General features: G+C 34.6%; 1 protein-coding gene across 2 annotated transcripts in view; it reads left to right on the top strand.

Annotated features, from left to right (window-relative positions):
* The first annotated feature begins 4,462 nt into the window (after window positions 1-4,462).
* The window catches only part of EDIL3 (EGF like repeats and discoidin domains 3), a 651,648-nt gene continuing 638,577 nt past the window's right edge, over window positions 4,463-17,533 (top strand). The window contains exon 1 of one of the 2 annotated variants that reach the window (XM_031967244.1): window positions 4,463-5,533. In XM_031967244.1, the coding sequence (XP_031823104.1) occupies window positions 5,467-5,533 (67 nt within the window). In that variant the 5' untranslated portion in view covers window positions 4,463-5,466. The remainder of the gene's footprint in view (window positions 5,534-17,533) is intronic. The other variant, XM_031967251.1, reaches the window with a different exon arrangement.

The following is a 17,533-nucleotide window of genomic DNA, read 5'->3' as shown; positions in this document are numbered from 1 at the left end:
TAGATTAACAGTCCTTGGCAACAGATTGAGTATGTTGTGGGAAGGAATGGAATAAGGACTACAAGATATTTAGGAGGCTAATATTACTCTTATATTGGGAGTCTGAGAGACTAGGAGGGTAGTGTTGCCCTCTGCAATATCCTCTATAGTATCTAAATGAAATATTTCTATAATTGTGTTACAATAAATATTTTATACATCACCATGCTCCTCATTTACCTCCACCATTTGTCACCAACTGATTTAAGGAAGATGCTAAAAATATGACCTTTTCCCGTGGAATTTTTCCCAATCCTCCCCACCAAAAGAAGTAACATTGCCTTCTCACTTTATGGTCCTCTTCATGTTCTGTTTTTCCCCCCAGGGGAAACATATATACAGGATGCTTATATACAGAATCAAGACCACTGAAGGCAAATTTTAACTAACTGTATCTGCATTGCATTTGCTCTATACTTTATATATAGTAGGCCTTATAAAAATATATTGATTTCACTTCTTTAAGGAATAATTACTATGTATCCACCAGTGTATTTTGAATGAGTATAACTAGAAATGTTTTTTTATGGAAGTTTGTAATAATTGGATTGGGACTTGAGAATAGGAATGATTTGGATACGTAGGAAAAAAAGGTAAAAGGCATTTTTCTTGCTGGGTATAAACACATTAAGAAAGATTTGGAATTGAGAATTAGTATGTACAATAAGGAAAATGTATATATAAGTAGGAGAGCACTTTGATGTCAGTTGATATTCACCTGGTTTACCTTTTTGTTTTAATTTAAAAAGTTTAACTCTTAGAACTGCCAGATTTAGGAAAGTTATGATCCTTGCCATCAATTGTTTATTTTTAAAATAAAATCAAAGTGAAAAACAGATAAACAATACTATACTCACATAATGAAAATTAATAGGATAGCCCTTTAAAAATACAAATCTTAGGTAACACTGATTTGAAATAAGGGGCTTTCCATATATTTCAAAAGACTAATTAATATTTACCTACTCATCATGCATATTTTTCAAGAATATACATGCATATCTATTGTAAGTATTAACTTTTTGGAGTCAAGTGACCACAAGGTATAGATGATATAGGTAAAAATATTTTTTACATCTGGTGAAATTCAGAAATTTAACAAAAAGATACAGCTACCACATTATCTTATTTTATGGTATAGTGGAAAGACCATTTGACTTGGAATCAAAAGATATAAATATGTATGAAAAAAAAAATCCTGGTGGTTAAATCATGTCATTTTTCTGGAGCTTTCTTTCCTTATCTACAAATTGAAGACATTGTACTTAATGGTCTATTAAGGTTCATTCCAGCTCTAAATATGTGATTCTATTATTCTATTATTTATGAGTTTGAATAAAGTAAATGTTACATACAAATATGTGGAATGTAAGCCAACAAAGCTTACTCATTCTCCAGCTGCATTAAATAGGGCATACTGTTCGCAGCAAAAGAGGTGATAGATGCATTGAACTCTGCCCTATCCCCATCAGATCAAATTTTAGTAAGGGCATTGAGAAACTGGAGCATGTCCAGGACAGGGTAAGAAGAAAAATGAACATGACATAGAAGTCTCAGTCAAAGGAACTGAGGAAGTTTATCAAGAGAAATAAAAGTTTGGGGATTTGGGGGGGAGAGGGGAAGTGAGTGTTGGTATGACATTTTAAATTTTTGAATCGTCATCATATGGAAGGGATAGATTCTTTTTGATTGACTCCATAAGAATAAAACTAGAAACTATGGATGGAAGTTTACACAGGATATTATAATTCACATGGAATAATTCTAGGTAAACAAAGCTGTAAATGGAATGCAATAAATAGTTCAAGAGAAAATCAAGTGGGTGATCAACTAAGGTGATTTTTTTTTAACTTGGCAACATAAAATGGTAACTAAAGAAATATCCAAGGAATCTGGGTGAGTACAAAGGGGAAAATATCCACAGAAGGGGAAAAATGAAGATTTGGTACTTAGATTATATAGATTGAATATCTTCATTAATCAAATTACCCTTTTAATTGTTACAACTTTCCAAAGTTTGTTTTTTCCCTCTATTTCACTAAGTAATGACTGACCAAAGTATATGGATTCCATTTAGCTTTCTTTTTAAGGCACAATTTGGAGAGGATACAAAACTGTGCACCAAGTTATATGTGATCATTACAGGGCTCAGAACATTTTTCTGATGCAGGAGTAGTAGGTATGCAGAGAGTAGTCATTTTTTTCTCCCTCCTCTCTCTCTCTCCTCTCTCTCTCTCTTCTCTCTCTCTCTCTCTCTCTCTCTCTCTCTCTCTCTCTCTCTCTCTCTCTCTCTCTCTTCTTTTCTGTCTCCCTCTCTCTCCCTCCTCTCTCTCTTCATTTCTCTTCTCTTCCTCCCCCCTCTCTCTGACTCTTCTGTCTCAATCTTTCTCTTTTCTCCCTCCTTCCCTCCCTCCCTCCCTCCTTTATCAACTGCTGTTTCGGTCTGTTAAACAGTTCCTGCATTCCAATTCTGAGGAGACTGCAATTCAGTTTAGGGTGAAATGACTCCTATAAATGTAAGTTTGGTAAAATGCCTGGAGTCATTGGAATGAAAGAACAAGGTGGTCATTAACAGTAGACTGTTTCATTTGTTTTTTGGGGAGAAGCATTAATGTCAAGGACCGAGGATTCAGGCTCCAAGAGAATATGTCAAGCTAAATTGTAAATGGAGTATTGAAGACTTCTGGTCTATCAATCTAGGACCTTTCAGAAATGGACTAACAGTTAATGCTGAGTGATTTTGTATCATCATACTAGTTTTTGGTGTGGTTGAAGAAATAATTCTTAAAATGACATAGCAGGCAAAACATCATTATCCTTAATGTATACATTTCTATCTGTACACATTTCTATAAAACATCTTTCAAAATCATTAGTTATAAGGAAATGGAAATCATTATCTTTTCATTTTAGGAATCTGTTGTGTTGTAAAAAAATGTTTTTTTAATACAAAGTAAATGGTTAAAATTATTAAGATATTTTATAATGAATGAACCTCAATAAAATATTAAAACACATATTCTAAATTAACTAATATTGGGAGCACGGTAGTTGGGACATGACAATTTCAGGAGCCCTATTTTTGTAATAACTGACAAGTTTTATAGTGCTTTAATTTTTATAAAGCACTTTGCATACATTAATACATTTAAGCCTGTCTAATAACACTGAGATATATTCTACATATTTTTCTATCCTTTAAATAACCTGCCTCTCTCTGCATTTGTATGTATACACACAGGCACAGTTAGTACATAATAGATATTGTAGTCTAATGAAAGGTTCTCTGATTCCAGCTTCAGTAGATTATGTACTGTTCTGTGTTGTCTGACAGAATAGCTCTGGTTGTAGCAATTTACTTTCTGTGCTAAAAACCTAGTCTTAAATGATTATCCTCACAAAAATAATCTTGCCAATCATTTGTTTTCTAGATTGTCCTATGCCACCCAATAACATGAAACTAGATTTTGTTAGCTATTGACCTTAAGTACATCTTTATTGCTTCCACTGTTGTCCTATATTGGATTGTTCCCATTTTCCCAATTCTTCCTCTGAATTCAGCATTTAAATGGAAATCAGAAACTGGAATGGAAAAAGCAAAGGGGAGAAATGGATATTTAAACTTTTATTTAAACATTGATAGAAATTTTTGTCTTCAAAAGAAATTTCTGTTTTCATCTCTTTCACTTATTACAAGGTCTTTCATCTTCTCCCTCTCCTCTTCCTCCTTTCCCTACATACACAGGCTACCTCTACTGACACAAGGAGGAATTGAATGCTATTTCTTTTTGGTACTAGCAGCTAAAAAAACAAAACAAAACAAACAAACAAAAAAAAAAAAATACAGTACTTAGTTCTTCTATCTGGTGGATAGAGAAATCACTGATTTCTACCAACCAGTAGTTGGTTTTACTCTGGATATCACACCCTGGATAGCAATTTCTTAACAATACAAACCTATTCGGTGCATCTGATTCTTCAAAGAAATCCTAACATGGGAAATCTGATCCACTTTGGCATTATTTCTTCAGGCTGCTTCCATCTGTTGTAGTCCTTTATTTGCACTGCTTTTCTCTTCTAGCCCTATCAAAATAAAATTCAATATTTCGCTAAATTTTCACTACTTCTGCAGTCTTCTTTCTTTCTTTTTTTAAAACTTAACTCAGATGGCAGTCTCAGAACCTTATTCTCTTCTACCCTAGGCCTGAGAGTAAGTAGAGTATATCAAGGTAGCAATTAATCCAGTCTCCTGAAGCAGAGTCCTGGCAATTTTTAGCACATAGTGGGACTTTAATAGATACTTATTGCTTGAATGAATACAGAATAGATTAGAACTCATTGGTAGAGTTTTTCATTCTTTGTCACTGATGGTAAACTGGGTCGTATTTATTAGAAAACTAGGGCACTTGCCTTTTAGAATGCTGCCTCTCTCTAGCAGATTCTTTCTTCCGAACAGAAACAACTTTAAGAAATCTCTTTAACTCTCCTTTCTTGACAAAACCTAGGAAAAACTCCAAAGGAAGTTTCCTCGTGGTAAATTTGAGTCACTGCTGAAAACAGATGGGAATATGGATACTAGCGGTCCCTCATTAACCCTAAAGTCGCCGGATGTGTGAGGAAGTATATAAAGGTAGCCTAAAAGACTGGAAGCTGGTAGCAGGTGCCAGGGTGTGGCTGCGGTTGTCTCCCTTCTCTCTTCCAGCAGAAGGAGCCACTTCTGTGAAGAAGGAAGTGAGAGAAAGAGAGAGGGAAACAGAGAATGAAGAGGGGGAGAGGGATGAAGGGAGGGTAGAGAGGGGAGGAGGAAAAAGAGAGCCTGGAGATTGGGGAGAGAGCCTGTAAAGCTCTCTGCTCATACGCACGCCGCCTCTGTTTGTACACAGTGCGCTCTCCAGCCGGCACAGCTCTCTCTTCTTGTCCTCCCGCTTCATTGTTCTCCAAGTCAGAAGCCCCGCAGGAGTGGCAGAGAAAGCAGCCTAAGGAAAGCTGCGCGCGGACTGCGGGCTTCCTCACAGCCCCAGGTTTACCCGGGAAAAGCCGTCCGGAGCCTCGCAGTGCGGAGCCGCGCTCCCACACATATCTCCGCCTCCCAGGACTCGTTTCCTCTCTTCTTCCCAGCTTATGACTGAGTTGCAGCACTTTGTCTGAGCCGCGCTGGGTTATTCTGGTATTCTACCCGCAACCCTTTGCCAAAGATCCGGCAAAAGAAGAGGGAAGCGTTCTCTTTCTCCATCCTCTTTCTCCTCTTCCTCTCTCTTTTAAAGATTTCTTTCTTAATAATTTTCTGAAGAGAAGGGTTGAGAGAAGAAGACATATTTAGTGTGAGGGATTGTCTGGCACCCAGAGCCCTATCTCTAAGAACCCCATCACCCAGACGCTCTTTCCCCGACCCTTTCCCACCCGGGTCGCTCCAGTGGAGAAAAGATCATGAACCGCTTGGTAGCAGCCTGGCTCATGTTCGGTCTGAGCCTCTGCGTCCCTCAATTCACCAAAGGTGAGATGATTGGGTGGGGTGGAAGGTCCGTTAGGGAAAGGGGATGGAAAGGGGGGCAAAGCTCTTCCTTCTGCAGTGCTGGGAGAAAAGGGAATACCAGTGTACAAGTGGGCGTGAAGCGGTCCCATAAGGCTGGGGTAGGCAGGGGTGGGGGCGTCTGGCAGTTCGACGGTAGGGGGAGAACTCGATTCCCTGTGATGAGAAGGTTGCTGCCGCCTGAGGGTCTCTCTCTATGTATGCGCGTATATGTATGTGAGTGTATGCCAGTGTTTGTGTGCCTTTAGCTGGGGGTGGGAGGGGAAGAAAAGAGAGATATGGAGGAGGAACTGTGCGCCGGCCAGATCATTTAAAGTGATCCCAAAGTCGAGAGTGAAGTGTGCAGGGAGGGCACAACTGTAATGCAGCGAGCTGTAATTCTAGAAAAAGAGGAGGCACGAGAAAGATTAAGGCAACTCTTGGGAGCAGGGGGATTCTGCAGTTCACTTCACTGAGAGTCTCTGGAGGTGTTCTCCAAAGTGAAGGGGAGGGCAATCATTGCAAATATGCTCATTGGGCGTAATTAGTCCAGCTTGAGAGGAGTTGGGAGATGGGGGTGGGGCGAGAGAATATTTAAGAGTTTAAACGTCAACCAGCTGAGTGGATGCGAGGGTTTCAAATCCGCAGAGCTGTCCACAAGCCCGGTGCAGCCGTGTGTGTGTGTGTGTGTGTGTGTGTGTAAGTAATAATTAGTACTCGGTTCTTGAATTTTAAATCAATGCTGAACAGTTTGCAAACACATTTCATGACACTTGGAGATCTGTATATGACTACTAAAATGCATAGTTCTTGTCAGTGTCTCTCTTAGTCTCTCTTAACTAGGACATGTTCTATCTGAAATATAGAACAAAAATAAAGCTCCCTTACCCGAATAAATCCCAAGTATGTCCTGATAGCGTCATTCAGATTGCATTATATAGACATACACATTTATATCTGTAGCTATGCATGTTTTCATATATATGTATATATGTATACATATGTGATATGTTATAAATCATACTGCAACTCACCTCCCTAGTCTTATTTAACATTTGTAAAGTTGCAAGAGATTGCTTGTCATGTTCTCTTGATGGGGGGGGGGGTAAGCTTAAAAAAATGTTTGTTTGTTTGTTTTTTATAGAGAGCTTTGAAACTGAGAGAATAGCTCCCGTTATTGCCTGTCTTTCTGGGAGCACTTTACAGAACAAGTATCAAGGTGTAAAATAAAAGTGTGATTGGCTTTCCAGGCTGGTTGGTGCTTAAGTTTGTGCTGCGAAAAGATGGGGAGCTGTAGAGGAGGTGGCTGGTGGTTGGATGACGAATATAGAACTGTAAAGAGAGATGTAGGGTGGGAGGTCTCTGCTCTTGAGCCCTTGAGAATGCGAAGCAGCATCTCTTCTGTGTGATTTAGTGGGTAATAAATCTCCAGGGGAAGCGGTTCAAGTGTAGAGTTCACTGCAATACAAAACTGAATTAAGATGCTCTACTTGATTTTTTAAGTGTTTAGTTAAAAATTACTCTCAGATGTGAATCAACGTGGGATTAATAACATTTAATTCCCTTTATTTTAAGCAAAAAATGTGTTAGTTATTTTGTTTATTGACCCTTCTATGCCTTCCCCAAATTTCCCCCTCTCCCGCAGCTTGTTTTTGCTGACCAGCTTATTATGGGCTTTCCTGATGAGCACGGTTGTCTACCTCTGACGACTGCCCCCTTCCTCTCTTAAATGAGGCATGATTTTTTAAAGTGTCCCTCTGTGTGTGTATATGTGTGTGCGTGCACTACATTTAACAAAGTGTCCCAGTTATAAGGAAGGGTCAGCAACACCATTTAAGGTTACCAAATGGTCATAGCATTGCAGTTTGCCTGGAGAGTACCCAATGGGGGGGGTGGAGAGAAAGAGAGAGGGAAGGGGGGAGTTCACGAGTTCGAGTTTCTTTTCATGAAATTTTCCTCCTTTTTTTCTGTATGGATTGCCCCCTGCACTTTGATCTCTTGGAAGAAAGGGAAGAGAGAGGCATGAATTACCCTTTTCTTTCTTGCTCCTTTCCCTTCCCACACCCTTTCTTCCCCAACGCAAACCCATAAACTCAGAAAGCACAGAGACTCACTCATACACACCTACACACCTACGCCGTACCATCACCATCTGTCCCTGTAGCTTGTATTAGGGTGGAGGACAGCTCTCAGGAAGAAGAGAAACGAGAATCTATTTGCTAAATCTGCAGCCTCCATCTCCACTCTGCTGAGTCCGGTTGTAAGAACAGAGTGCAGCAGTCACTAGATTGGTTCGTTGTTGAGTTTTCTTCCCCTCCTACAATAAAAGGTTCCGAGGGGCCGCGGGTCCTCCGGACACAGTCTCAAGCTCTGGATTATGGTGGAAATCTTTAGTGAGGAATCTGGGTAAGGTTTTCCTTTTTAAATCCCCCTAAAGGAAGGTCTGGCAGTTGTATACTACATATTCTTTAGTGTCTTCCGCCTTCTCTGGCAGTCTATGGTAAGAAGGAAAGGGAGAATGAAGAAAAAATGATCCCATTTTTCAATAGGTCCTTTTAAACTTACATCACCTGCAGGTTATTCAGTCACATCCCTAAAGAGTTCAGCACAGACCATTTAAACTTCAAATAAACTACTTAGTAACCAATAGCAGTGAGATCTTTTGGGTAGCCCAGAAAGTTGCCATTGCCTTGGTGTTTCCCTTTTATAATGGTGGTGTTTCCCTTTGTGTGGTCATCTAATTTAAGTTCATCAAAGTCTCTACTCTGTGAGGCTTAGTAACTCTTTTTATTAGTAGTTTTTTTTATTTTAAAATTAAACCAATGGATCAGTCAGATTGAATATTTTATTAGCTCTTAAATTATTCATTGTTATGAGTTGCTCTAAAAAATCCAATAACATTCATACAGTTGAAGCAAGCAGTGATGCCTTATGCAATCTGTCCCTGTGCCTGCAGTTTGTGCCTGGAGTCTTTAAGTAAAGGCACTATATCTGAAGTCTAGACATGCCATAAATAGTATGCATCACTGGAATTTATCATTTGACTTTTCAAATTAAAAACTTTTCCAGCTACTTTTAGTTACTTCTGATTGAGGATGCACAATAAATTCAAAACTAAGTACCACATTTCTTCTAGAACATTGTCTTCCTAGAGTTATCACAGCAAAATCCTTCTCAAATGTGAATTTACAGTGTTGGACTATACTTTCTTACTTGCTAATGGTTAGAGCATCAAATTTCTAAATACATTAGACTTGTACCTTTAAAAGCCAATATCAACTTCAATTCCCTTGAGCAAAAGACTCTTTTTCAATTACCTTCAAATAATAAAATTGAAGATAATAATTTTAAAGTGAGAGTAGGCTACTGTGTTATTTTTTGGTAATATACCAACCTTGTCTTATTCTAGCAAGCTCTGCCATAATATACCATATATTTCTAACTGCACTCTGAAACCTCACTTTATATTATTTCTCACATTTATCTTTAATTCAAATATATTCCAATGTGAAATTTTAATTGTTAGAAAAATCATCAAACTTTGTTTTAAAAAAAATGGTGTTATTATTAAAATGGTCAGTAATTTCATCTTTTGTCTCAATGTTAAAATACTTCCATAGGGGAAGCTAAATTATTGTGCTGATGAATTATGGTTGAATTAATACAAATGTCTAGACTTCTAAATTTTCTAATATTACAGTTGATATTTACATCTTTCTCTAGTTGAGAACTCCAGGATATTCTTAAAAACAACAACAACAACAACACTTTTCTCCTACTCAACATTAATTTGAAAAATATGAAAGATCTTTTGGTGATCTCTTATAAAAAGCTGTTTTTGTTTCTCTTTTTAAAATGGTTCTTTATTAATCTGAAACTTAGAGCTTGGGGAAGATTTTGATTATTGGACAGGCTTTATATCATATATATTTATAAACAAAAACAAAGTTTCATTAGAATTGAATGTTAATGACACTTCAACGAAAGCATTTCTGATTTTTTTTGTTTACAGAATATGCTTACAAGCACAATTATTGCAAGAATGCTTTCTGATGTAGAAGTCACATTGAAGTCTAGCCAGAATACACTTGCAGACTTCAGAGTTCAATTTTCAGTAGAAGCAAATCAGGAAAGAAAAACAATTTATAAAAATCTTGTAAGTAAATTCTATAAGATGTCAAAAAGCTCTCTCCTCCACCACCTTGAAAGCTCCCTCAACAAGTCTAAGAGGAGAGCAGCCTGGAGAGAAACCAAACAGAAATCAGATGTACCATCACCAGTAGGTGTCAGGATAATCAATGGAGCTAATTTAGAAAGACATGCTGTGGAAAGAAAGAGGTAAAGTGAACAAATCCTTTCAAATGCACAAGGAAAACTTTATGATCTACTAAACCTAAGACTTCCTGAGGGGACAAATACTGCCATTGGTTATAAGGGATTGAGTTCCTTTTCATGACTAGATATTTTGTTCTATGCCATAGATAGTCTTGCTTGTCACAATATGAGCACAGATTCCATGGAATATCTAATATTGGACATTCCTATGCTTATCCACAGGGTTGGGTCATAGGCTTGTCCTATTGAGTCTATAGCCTCCTGATCAGCTGCTAATATTCTTTTAAGATCCACTTTGTTACTTGTCATTTTTTTTCCTACTGTCCATCATCATCATTATTACTTGACCCATTGCCATATATAGAGTACTGCACTGTGTACCTATTGCCTGGAAATTCTTGTATTTTAACTGTTAACCATCTAGTGCATTGCACAACCATATAAAACAGTTAATTTGTACAAGAAGCCTTCCAGTTAGCTTCATAATTTATAGACACATAAATTTAAAAAAATGAATAAATCAGGACTTTGTATTAATATAGCTACTTATTATTTTTCAGATTTTTTCTTTTCTTTTTATAAACTATAAAATTGACACCGGTATCCTACCAAACTGGAATATTAAAATATATAGACTGAGTTAACCAAAGCATATTTTCATCACATGTATAAAATAATTTTGCAGAGATAATATTACTTTCCCCCCCAATTAATGGCAAACTTTATGAATCTTGATAGTAGCAAGTTTCTATAAAATCTGAAAAAAAATGAGTTGAATGGTATAACTATGTTAAATGATGAAAAATCCAAAACAGAACATCAGAATAGTGTAATCTTCTATCTCATGGAACCACTAATGCTTGACCAAATACCTATTTTTATATGACTGTTAGTGATTTGATATTTTTTTCTTGGTTTTTTCTGTTTTTTTAAAAAAAGTTCTTTCTTTCAAATATAATTCTGTCATCTGCTGATATAGCTTTTAAGTATGGTGTATTAGAAATACTATACATCTTTTTTTTGAGTATCAGCTTGCATATACATGCAGATATTGTGCCAAGCATTTCTATCCTATTTGACATCTTTTCTGGGTCAAAGTTCTCTTAAAATAAAGTATATGCCAAGATGCAAATAAAACAGCATTCTTTTATAGAATAGATGTTTAATTTTATCACAATTAAAATAATAGATTTGCAGTTTCATATACAATCATTTTTTCTTTCATCCTACTCTAAGAAAATAATTGTTTTCTTTATTTCAAAATAAAAGAAATAAAAATTAATCTAAAAATAATAAAATAACTTAACTGTACTAGACATTGTAAATTAATTATCATATCTAAAAAAGCTGATGCCATGATGACCCTCCCCCATATGTTATTGCAAATGTTAAGTGAGACTTGAAACAGAGCAGTATAGACCATTTGGGGTATGATTTGTCTGTAGTGGTTAATTAGAAAAACATTTGTCTAATATAAAACATATTACATATAGTAACACCCAAACTAATTATCCAGCAATTTCAACTATTCTGCATACAACCATAAACTTGGAAGTATACCAAAAAGTTTACCTAATTAGTCCTTACACTTCATGTATTGAGTACACTTGCTTTACTTAGTTCTTCACTTAGAAAGTATCTTCTACCCCCATCCCCAATGTGGTTTTATAGCAGGAAGTAAAGCTCCCTTAAAAGCAGGAACAAACAGAAAGAAAAAAAAAAATCTCACATTAAAGGGAGAGAAAGAAGTAAGACACAAACAGAAGCAAGAATGATAGTCTGAAGCCATGAATTACAGGCTTAAAGAAATTTATAAACATTGGCCTCCAAAGGTTTTACTATTTTGCTTTTTGTTATTCATAATGAAACTCTTCAATGATTCCTCCCACACACACACATACAATGATAACAAAAAACAAAAACATTAATCTATGTTGAGGAAGCAGGGAAATGGGTAATTGATTTTAGGAGTGTTTCCATTCAAAAATATTTAAAATATAGCTAGTTATATCTATGCTCACTGGTACTTAAAGGTTTTCAAAATACTTATATATATTACCTCATAGATCCTTACAATGCCATCTTAGCACTTGTGAAAGAAGTGCTGTTATTATTTCCATTTTTCAGATCAGGAAATTAAAGTCTGTATAGGTTCAATGTTTTGCCCAGAGTTAAACAGTTAGTAAATATCTATAACAGTATTGGGATTCAGTTTTTCCTTACATGTAGTCAGATTATCTTTTTGTTTTCTCATCTAACTGCAATTACTTCTTTTATCCATTTTAGTCATCTAAAAAATTGCCTTCTATGAAATATCTCTAATAATGGGGATGAGAGAAAGGATAACATGATATTTTAAAAGAAATACATTAATTATTTTAACAAACATAATTCTAATAAATCTCTAATGCATTATTCACATATGTCAAATATGTTATACTTTAAAAAGAAGGTAGCGCCATAAGAGTTGAAATGTTTTGATGTGTCAAGTTCCATTTTAATTTCTCAAAGACATATACATAGTATTTTTTCCTATTATAGATTATTTATGATGATAATGATCATCACTAGCATTGCAAATAGTTAATATAGTATGTGAAGTTGAGGGAAAGGATTTGAACATCAATGTGAGATTTAAGATTTTCATTCTAACACATGTCAAATTCTGAGTTCAATGTCATGTGTAGCTAAGAGGAACTTCATTAGTTTGTGGTTTTCTAACTTTCTAAGGAAGACAATGTCAATACCACTGATCTATCTTAAGAATAACTGAGTATTTTAAATTAAAAGATCAACAGTTTCATTTCAATGATTAATCTCTTTTTCTTCTTGCTTTCATAGCATTTTACCTTCACTTCTTCCATAATACATCCAATTCTCCTTAATATTTTATTAAATTGTGAATATATTTTACATTTGCTGGATTGTAAACTCATAGAAGGCAGTATGAACATGTTGCTTATGTCTTTCTAGTATGTATAGCTGAATATATTGCCTTGCCATAAAAAGTCAGGAATAGATGCTTGTAGTTTAAACTTAGTGGCATCATCCATATTTCCATATCACCAAGTATTCCAAATTTTCTGTACTCGGTATTTCTTCAAAAATATGGACATACTTGATTAGGCTAATATTTATTGAAAGGTTTCAGTGTAGAATAGTAGGCAGAAAGTTTGTGTGGACTCTAAATGAAATAGATTGATACATGGATTACTTTGTGACTATTGAAAAGTCCCTTAACCATTGGTTTCTTCAGCCAATTTGACAATTGTCCAATTAAGGAAGGAGAAGAGGAAAGAGAGCTGCGAGGGACAAGGAAAGATAAGGGAGGAAAGAAAGGGAGGAATTTGTGAAAGGGCTTATTATAGACCAAGAACTGTGCACAAAATTGAGTCATTACCTTTGAGAAATTTATATACTTTGATCATAGTAAATACAAGATACGGTGGTCACAGAAGAGTGTTTTGTTTGGGAAATTGTAGGGATGATGTATGGAGACATAAGAGACACATAAACTGATATTCTGATATTCTTAATAGAAGAAAACACTAATATTGATTTTATTAATCTTCAGAGAGAAAGACATAAAACAGAGAGGGAGTAGATAGGAGATTGGATGGCAAAGAGTAAATTGGGCTATAAGCATGATCTGATAAGCTTTATGTTTTTATAATAGCTGACTAGACAATCAGGTCAACACATGGTTCATAAACTAAGTGGATTATCATCCAAGACAGGAAATCAACATCCAGATCAGTGATGTAGAGGTGATTGGTGATGGCAAGCACGAAAGTTAGAAAACAATGGTGAAAGGACAAGGCTACCTATAGTCAATGTCAAAAGCAGTACTGCATGAAGCTTTTCTGTCATTTGGCTAACCTTTCAATGTGAATTGATAATAGACTCATAGTCATCTGTATTCTTTTTTCCCAATATTTACTTCAATTATTTTCTCCCTTCTCTTACTCAATTCTATCTTCAAACTACAATTTCCTGCCAGACTGGTTCATTTCTAGTCTATTTTTTATTACTTTCTCAACATAGAGTAGCTTCACTCCATCCAAAAGTGGGCTTCTTTAAATTGCTTTTATTAAGACCATATGTTCCTTCCCTCATATTACAAAACAGATTGAAGAAAATATTCACCTCAACAATTTTGGCTAATAGGAAGATAGAAATAATATGGATAAATGTAATTCACAGATACTGCCCAAACTCTATTTTGGGCAATAGTATGAACTCCATTTCCTACTAAGCCTTTTTGAAAGTGGTTCACAAAAAAAAAAAAAAAAAAAGAAAGATAAGTGCTTCTGAAATTAATCTCCTTTTATTTCTCCCATTTTATCTATTTGGCATATTGCTAAGATGTTATGCAATAAGGAAAAGGAAGGCAGAAGAAAGGGAAAAGGAAATCAAAATTGATAATCAACAAATTCAGGTGAATAATAAATTTTTGAGTTAACTATTTGGAATGGATATATGAGACTACACATTTCACATATTAATATGGACCATTTCTCAAGGAAAGAATAAAAATAAGGGATTTTTGAGATATATCCTTATTCACTGAATTTCTGAATTCCCATAAAAAAGAATATTTTCCCTTTTAACTGGCTATTAAATGTGACTCTTCACCCAATTTACATGGATACAATGTGCCAAGCTGTTCTATGGTATTTTTCACTACAGATATCATTCCTTGGATTGGAAATTCCTGCATAGTTTTTAGCTGTAGTGTTACTTTAACATAAAAAGTAGGTCACAAAGTAGTTTCATAAACTTAAAAAATTTTCCTTCTCACTTATTTTATGCTTCTTGCAATCTATAACATAATATGAATCTACTTGGAATATAGTTTTACTGAATTAAAGTGGAGAGGGAAGCATCAACAAAATAGAAAAAAAAAAAAGATAATTATGCTTTAGCCTCAGAAGTCCCTTCTAGCACTAGATCTATGATTCAGAATAAAGGCAATATATTCAGTAATTTCTATATTTAATAATTATCAGTAAAACCTCATTTAAAAATTAAAAAAAAATTCTACAACAATATCTTCCTTTGTTAGAGTCAAAGCTTTTCTCCAATTTTTCCTTAGTAACTATTCCATAAATTCACAGATCATGAAAGTTAAATTGATTAAAGTAGTTAATCTAGGAAAGTCACTGTGTAGTAGCCTTAAAGTAAAGCTAGTTTTCTTTATTAATCACTGAAATATGATCACATTTCTGCATCTCCAAGTGGGGAATGAAGCCTTTTCTTGTCAAATGTGTAAAGCTATTATGAGGAATTATAGAAATACATAAATTTCTGAATAATTAGTTTTAAAATTTAAAGAAAAAATGTGATGCTTAAAATAACCAAGTATTCATTCTTTAATGAAACAGAAAAATGGTCCTCTGATGAGTTAAATAAGTTGGGAATGAGAATAGTAAAGGCAAAAAATAGTGGCTTGGGGTGGTTCTCTACACAATTTCTTTTATTTGGGAATTTTATCCTTCAAGTTATTAGTCATTTCTCCTATTTAGTTTTAATTTTGTACCTTTAGCCTTAAAATCTTGCATTTCCTTTGAATTTTGCCTTGATTTCATATTATCAATGCTTATGTACATCATTTAATTTTTATTTTCAAATAGTCCATAAAGACCTGCCTTTTTGTAATAGCATATCTTTGTAGGAAAGATTTTAAGGTAATATTTTTAATGGTTCCAGATAAATGAATTACATCTAGATAATAAATTTACAGATCAAATGAACTTAGTCTTTGTATTGTCATCTGGAGGAATAAATGTTCGGGTTTATTTTGAACTAAAACATTCTTAAAAATGTGTTTTCAGTCTTAACATTCCTTAAATATATCATAAATACATGAAAATTATAAAAAATTATGAAGTAATTATTCAAATATTACTCTTATTGACTTCTTGACTATTTTGTTAGTTTAGGCCCTCTTCATTTCTCAACTAGATTGTTACAATGGCCTTTTAAATCCATGTCTCAAATCTGTCCCTTCTTCAGTGATGTGTCTGTGTCCGTGTGTGTGTGTGCATGTGCATACATGTTTGTACCTTAGCTATGTTTCCTTGGTGGAGAGGAATGGTGAGATTTTTTTTTGTATTTTCAGTCCTGTGTTACTATTCTTTCATTTAAGACTCAGTTATAGTGTATTACAATGATGACTAGTTTTCTGTATTTGGAATCAGGATAACCTGAGTCCTTAACTTGTCTCAAACATAGTAGTATTGGCAGCAGCAGAGTATTTATATCACACTTTAAAATTTTCAAAGTTTTTACTTATGGGATTTTCAGCTAGTTACTTAACCTCATTAAGCCTCAGTTTTCTTATTGCTTTATTTATAAATGGGGTTGGGATAATAATAAAATCTATTTCACAAAGTGCATGAGAATCAAATAAAATAATGTATTTATAGAACTAGATAGCTGTAAGCTAGCATTTTATTATCATTTATAGAATGATACCATTTTTATGCACATGAAACTTAGAAGGCTATCTATAAGGAAGGTTTTGAAAAATTGCTGTCCAATAGGAGAATATATGCAGCTCTGCTGTGAGTAAGGAGCTCTGTACTGCTCCACACTGAATATGTCCCTCTTTTCCCTGTGTTGCATGACTGCAATGGGGAGAGGGAGTATCATGTAGCACTATGGAAGACCTGTGCGTGTGAAGAAATTGGAGCATCCTAGATGGAGAGCATTTTGATAGGCAGCAAAATTTTACATATATAGAAAATTAGGCCACTTTTTTCCCAGTATGAAAAAGCTTAAGTTGAATATCAGAAGGGGGAAAATCCTTTGTTTTCTGAAGAAAATACATATTTGCACAGTTAATGAATTCTTTCTTTTCAAATCTGCATATTTAAAATATTTGTAAACTAGATGCTCTTTAGTTATTTACATGTCCAAGTTACATACTTTTTTCCCCTTTTAATCTTTTTCTTGTAATTTGTTTCCTCCATCTTTTGGGTTGTTTTCTTTGGTACCCAAGTTGCTTACATAATTGTACAAGAAAACTACTGAACATAAAGCAGCAGTTTTCAGGGATGCTCTAAACAGATCACCCAGATTTGTCACCCAGATCAGAATATATATATATATATATATATATATATATATATATATATATATATATATATAGTGGATTTTACAGTAACATTTAAATTTTTTGTGTGGAATGTTTGTGAGGTAATTTTTGACTTGATTTTCCCTTCTAATAACTGAATATCAATTGTATGTTTTTCTTCCATAGCTATTTTGTGCATTTTTCCAGTCACTCGCATTATTTTACTCACTTCCATCTGTATTTACAATCATTATTGGTACTATTATTTAGGTGGAGTTTGCTCTGCCTACATTTCTTTGAATAATCTACTTTATCATTGCCTGCAGATTACATTAATATGCAATTAACTTCTATTTTTAGATTCTTAATATATGTTAGGTAATAGAATACTATATCCAATTTCCTTTGGTACTTCCCTAGAGAACTTTCCCCAACTTTGCAAAAATTTTTTTTGTCTTTTTGGTCTTTTAAATTATTTTCTGATCCCTTGGCAAAACAATGAAAAAAAGCTCAGCTAAATTAATAAAAATAAATGTGGGAATGTCAAATTAATACTCTAATTATATAAACCT

This window comes from Sarcophilus harrisii, chromosome 1 (genome assembly GCF_902635505.1).
Source record: "Sarcophilus harrisii chromosome 1, mSarHar1.11, whole genome shotgun sequence".
In the NCBI taxonomy this organism is placed as follows: Eukaryota; Metazoa; Chordata; class Mammalia; order Dasyuromorphia; family Dasyuridae; genus Sarcophilus; species Sarcophilus harrisii.
The sequence above is the reverse complement of the archived record's forward strand: the minus strand, read 5'-3'. Positions and strand labels throughout refer to the sequence as shown.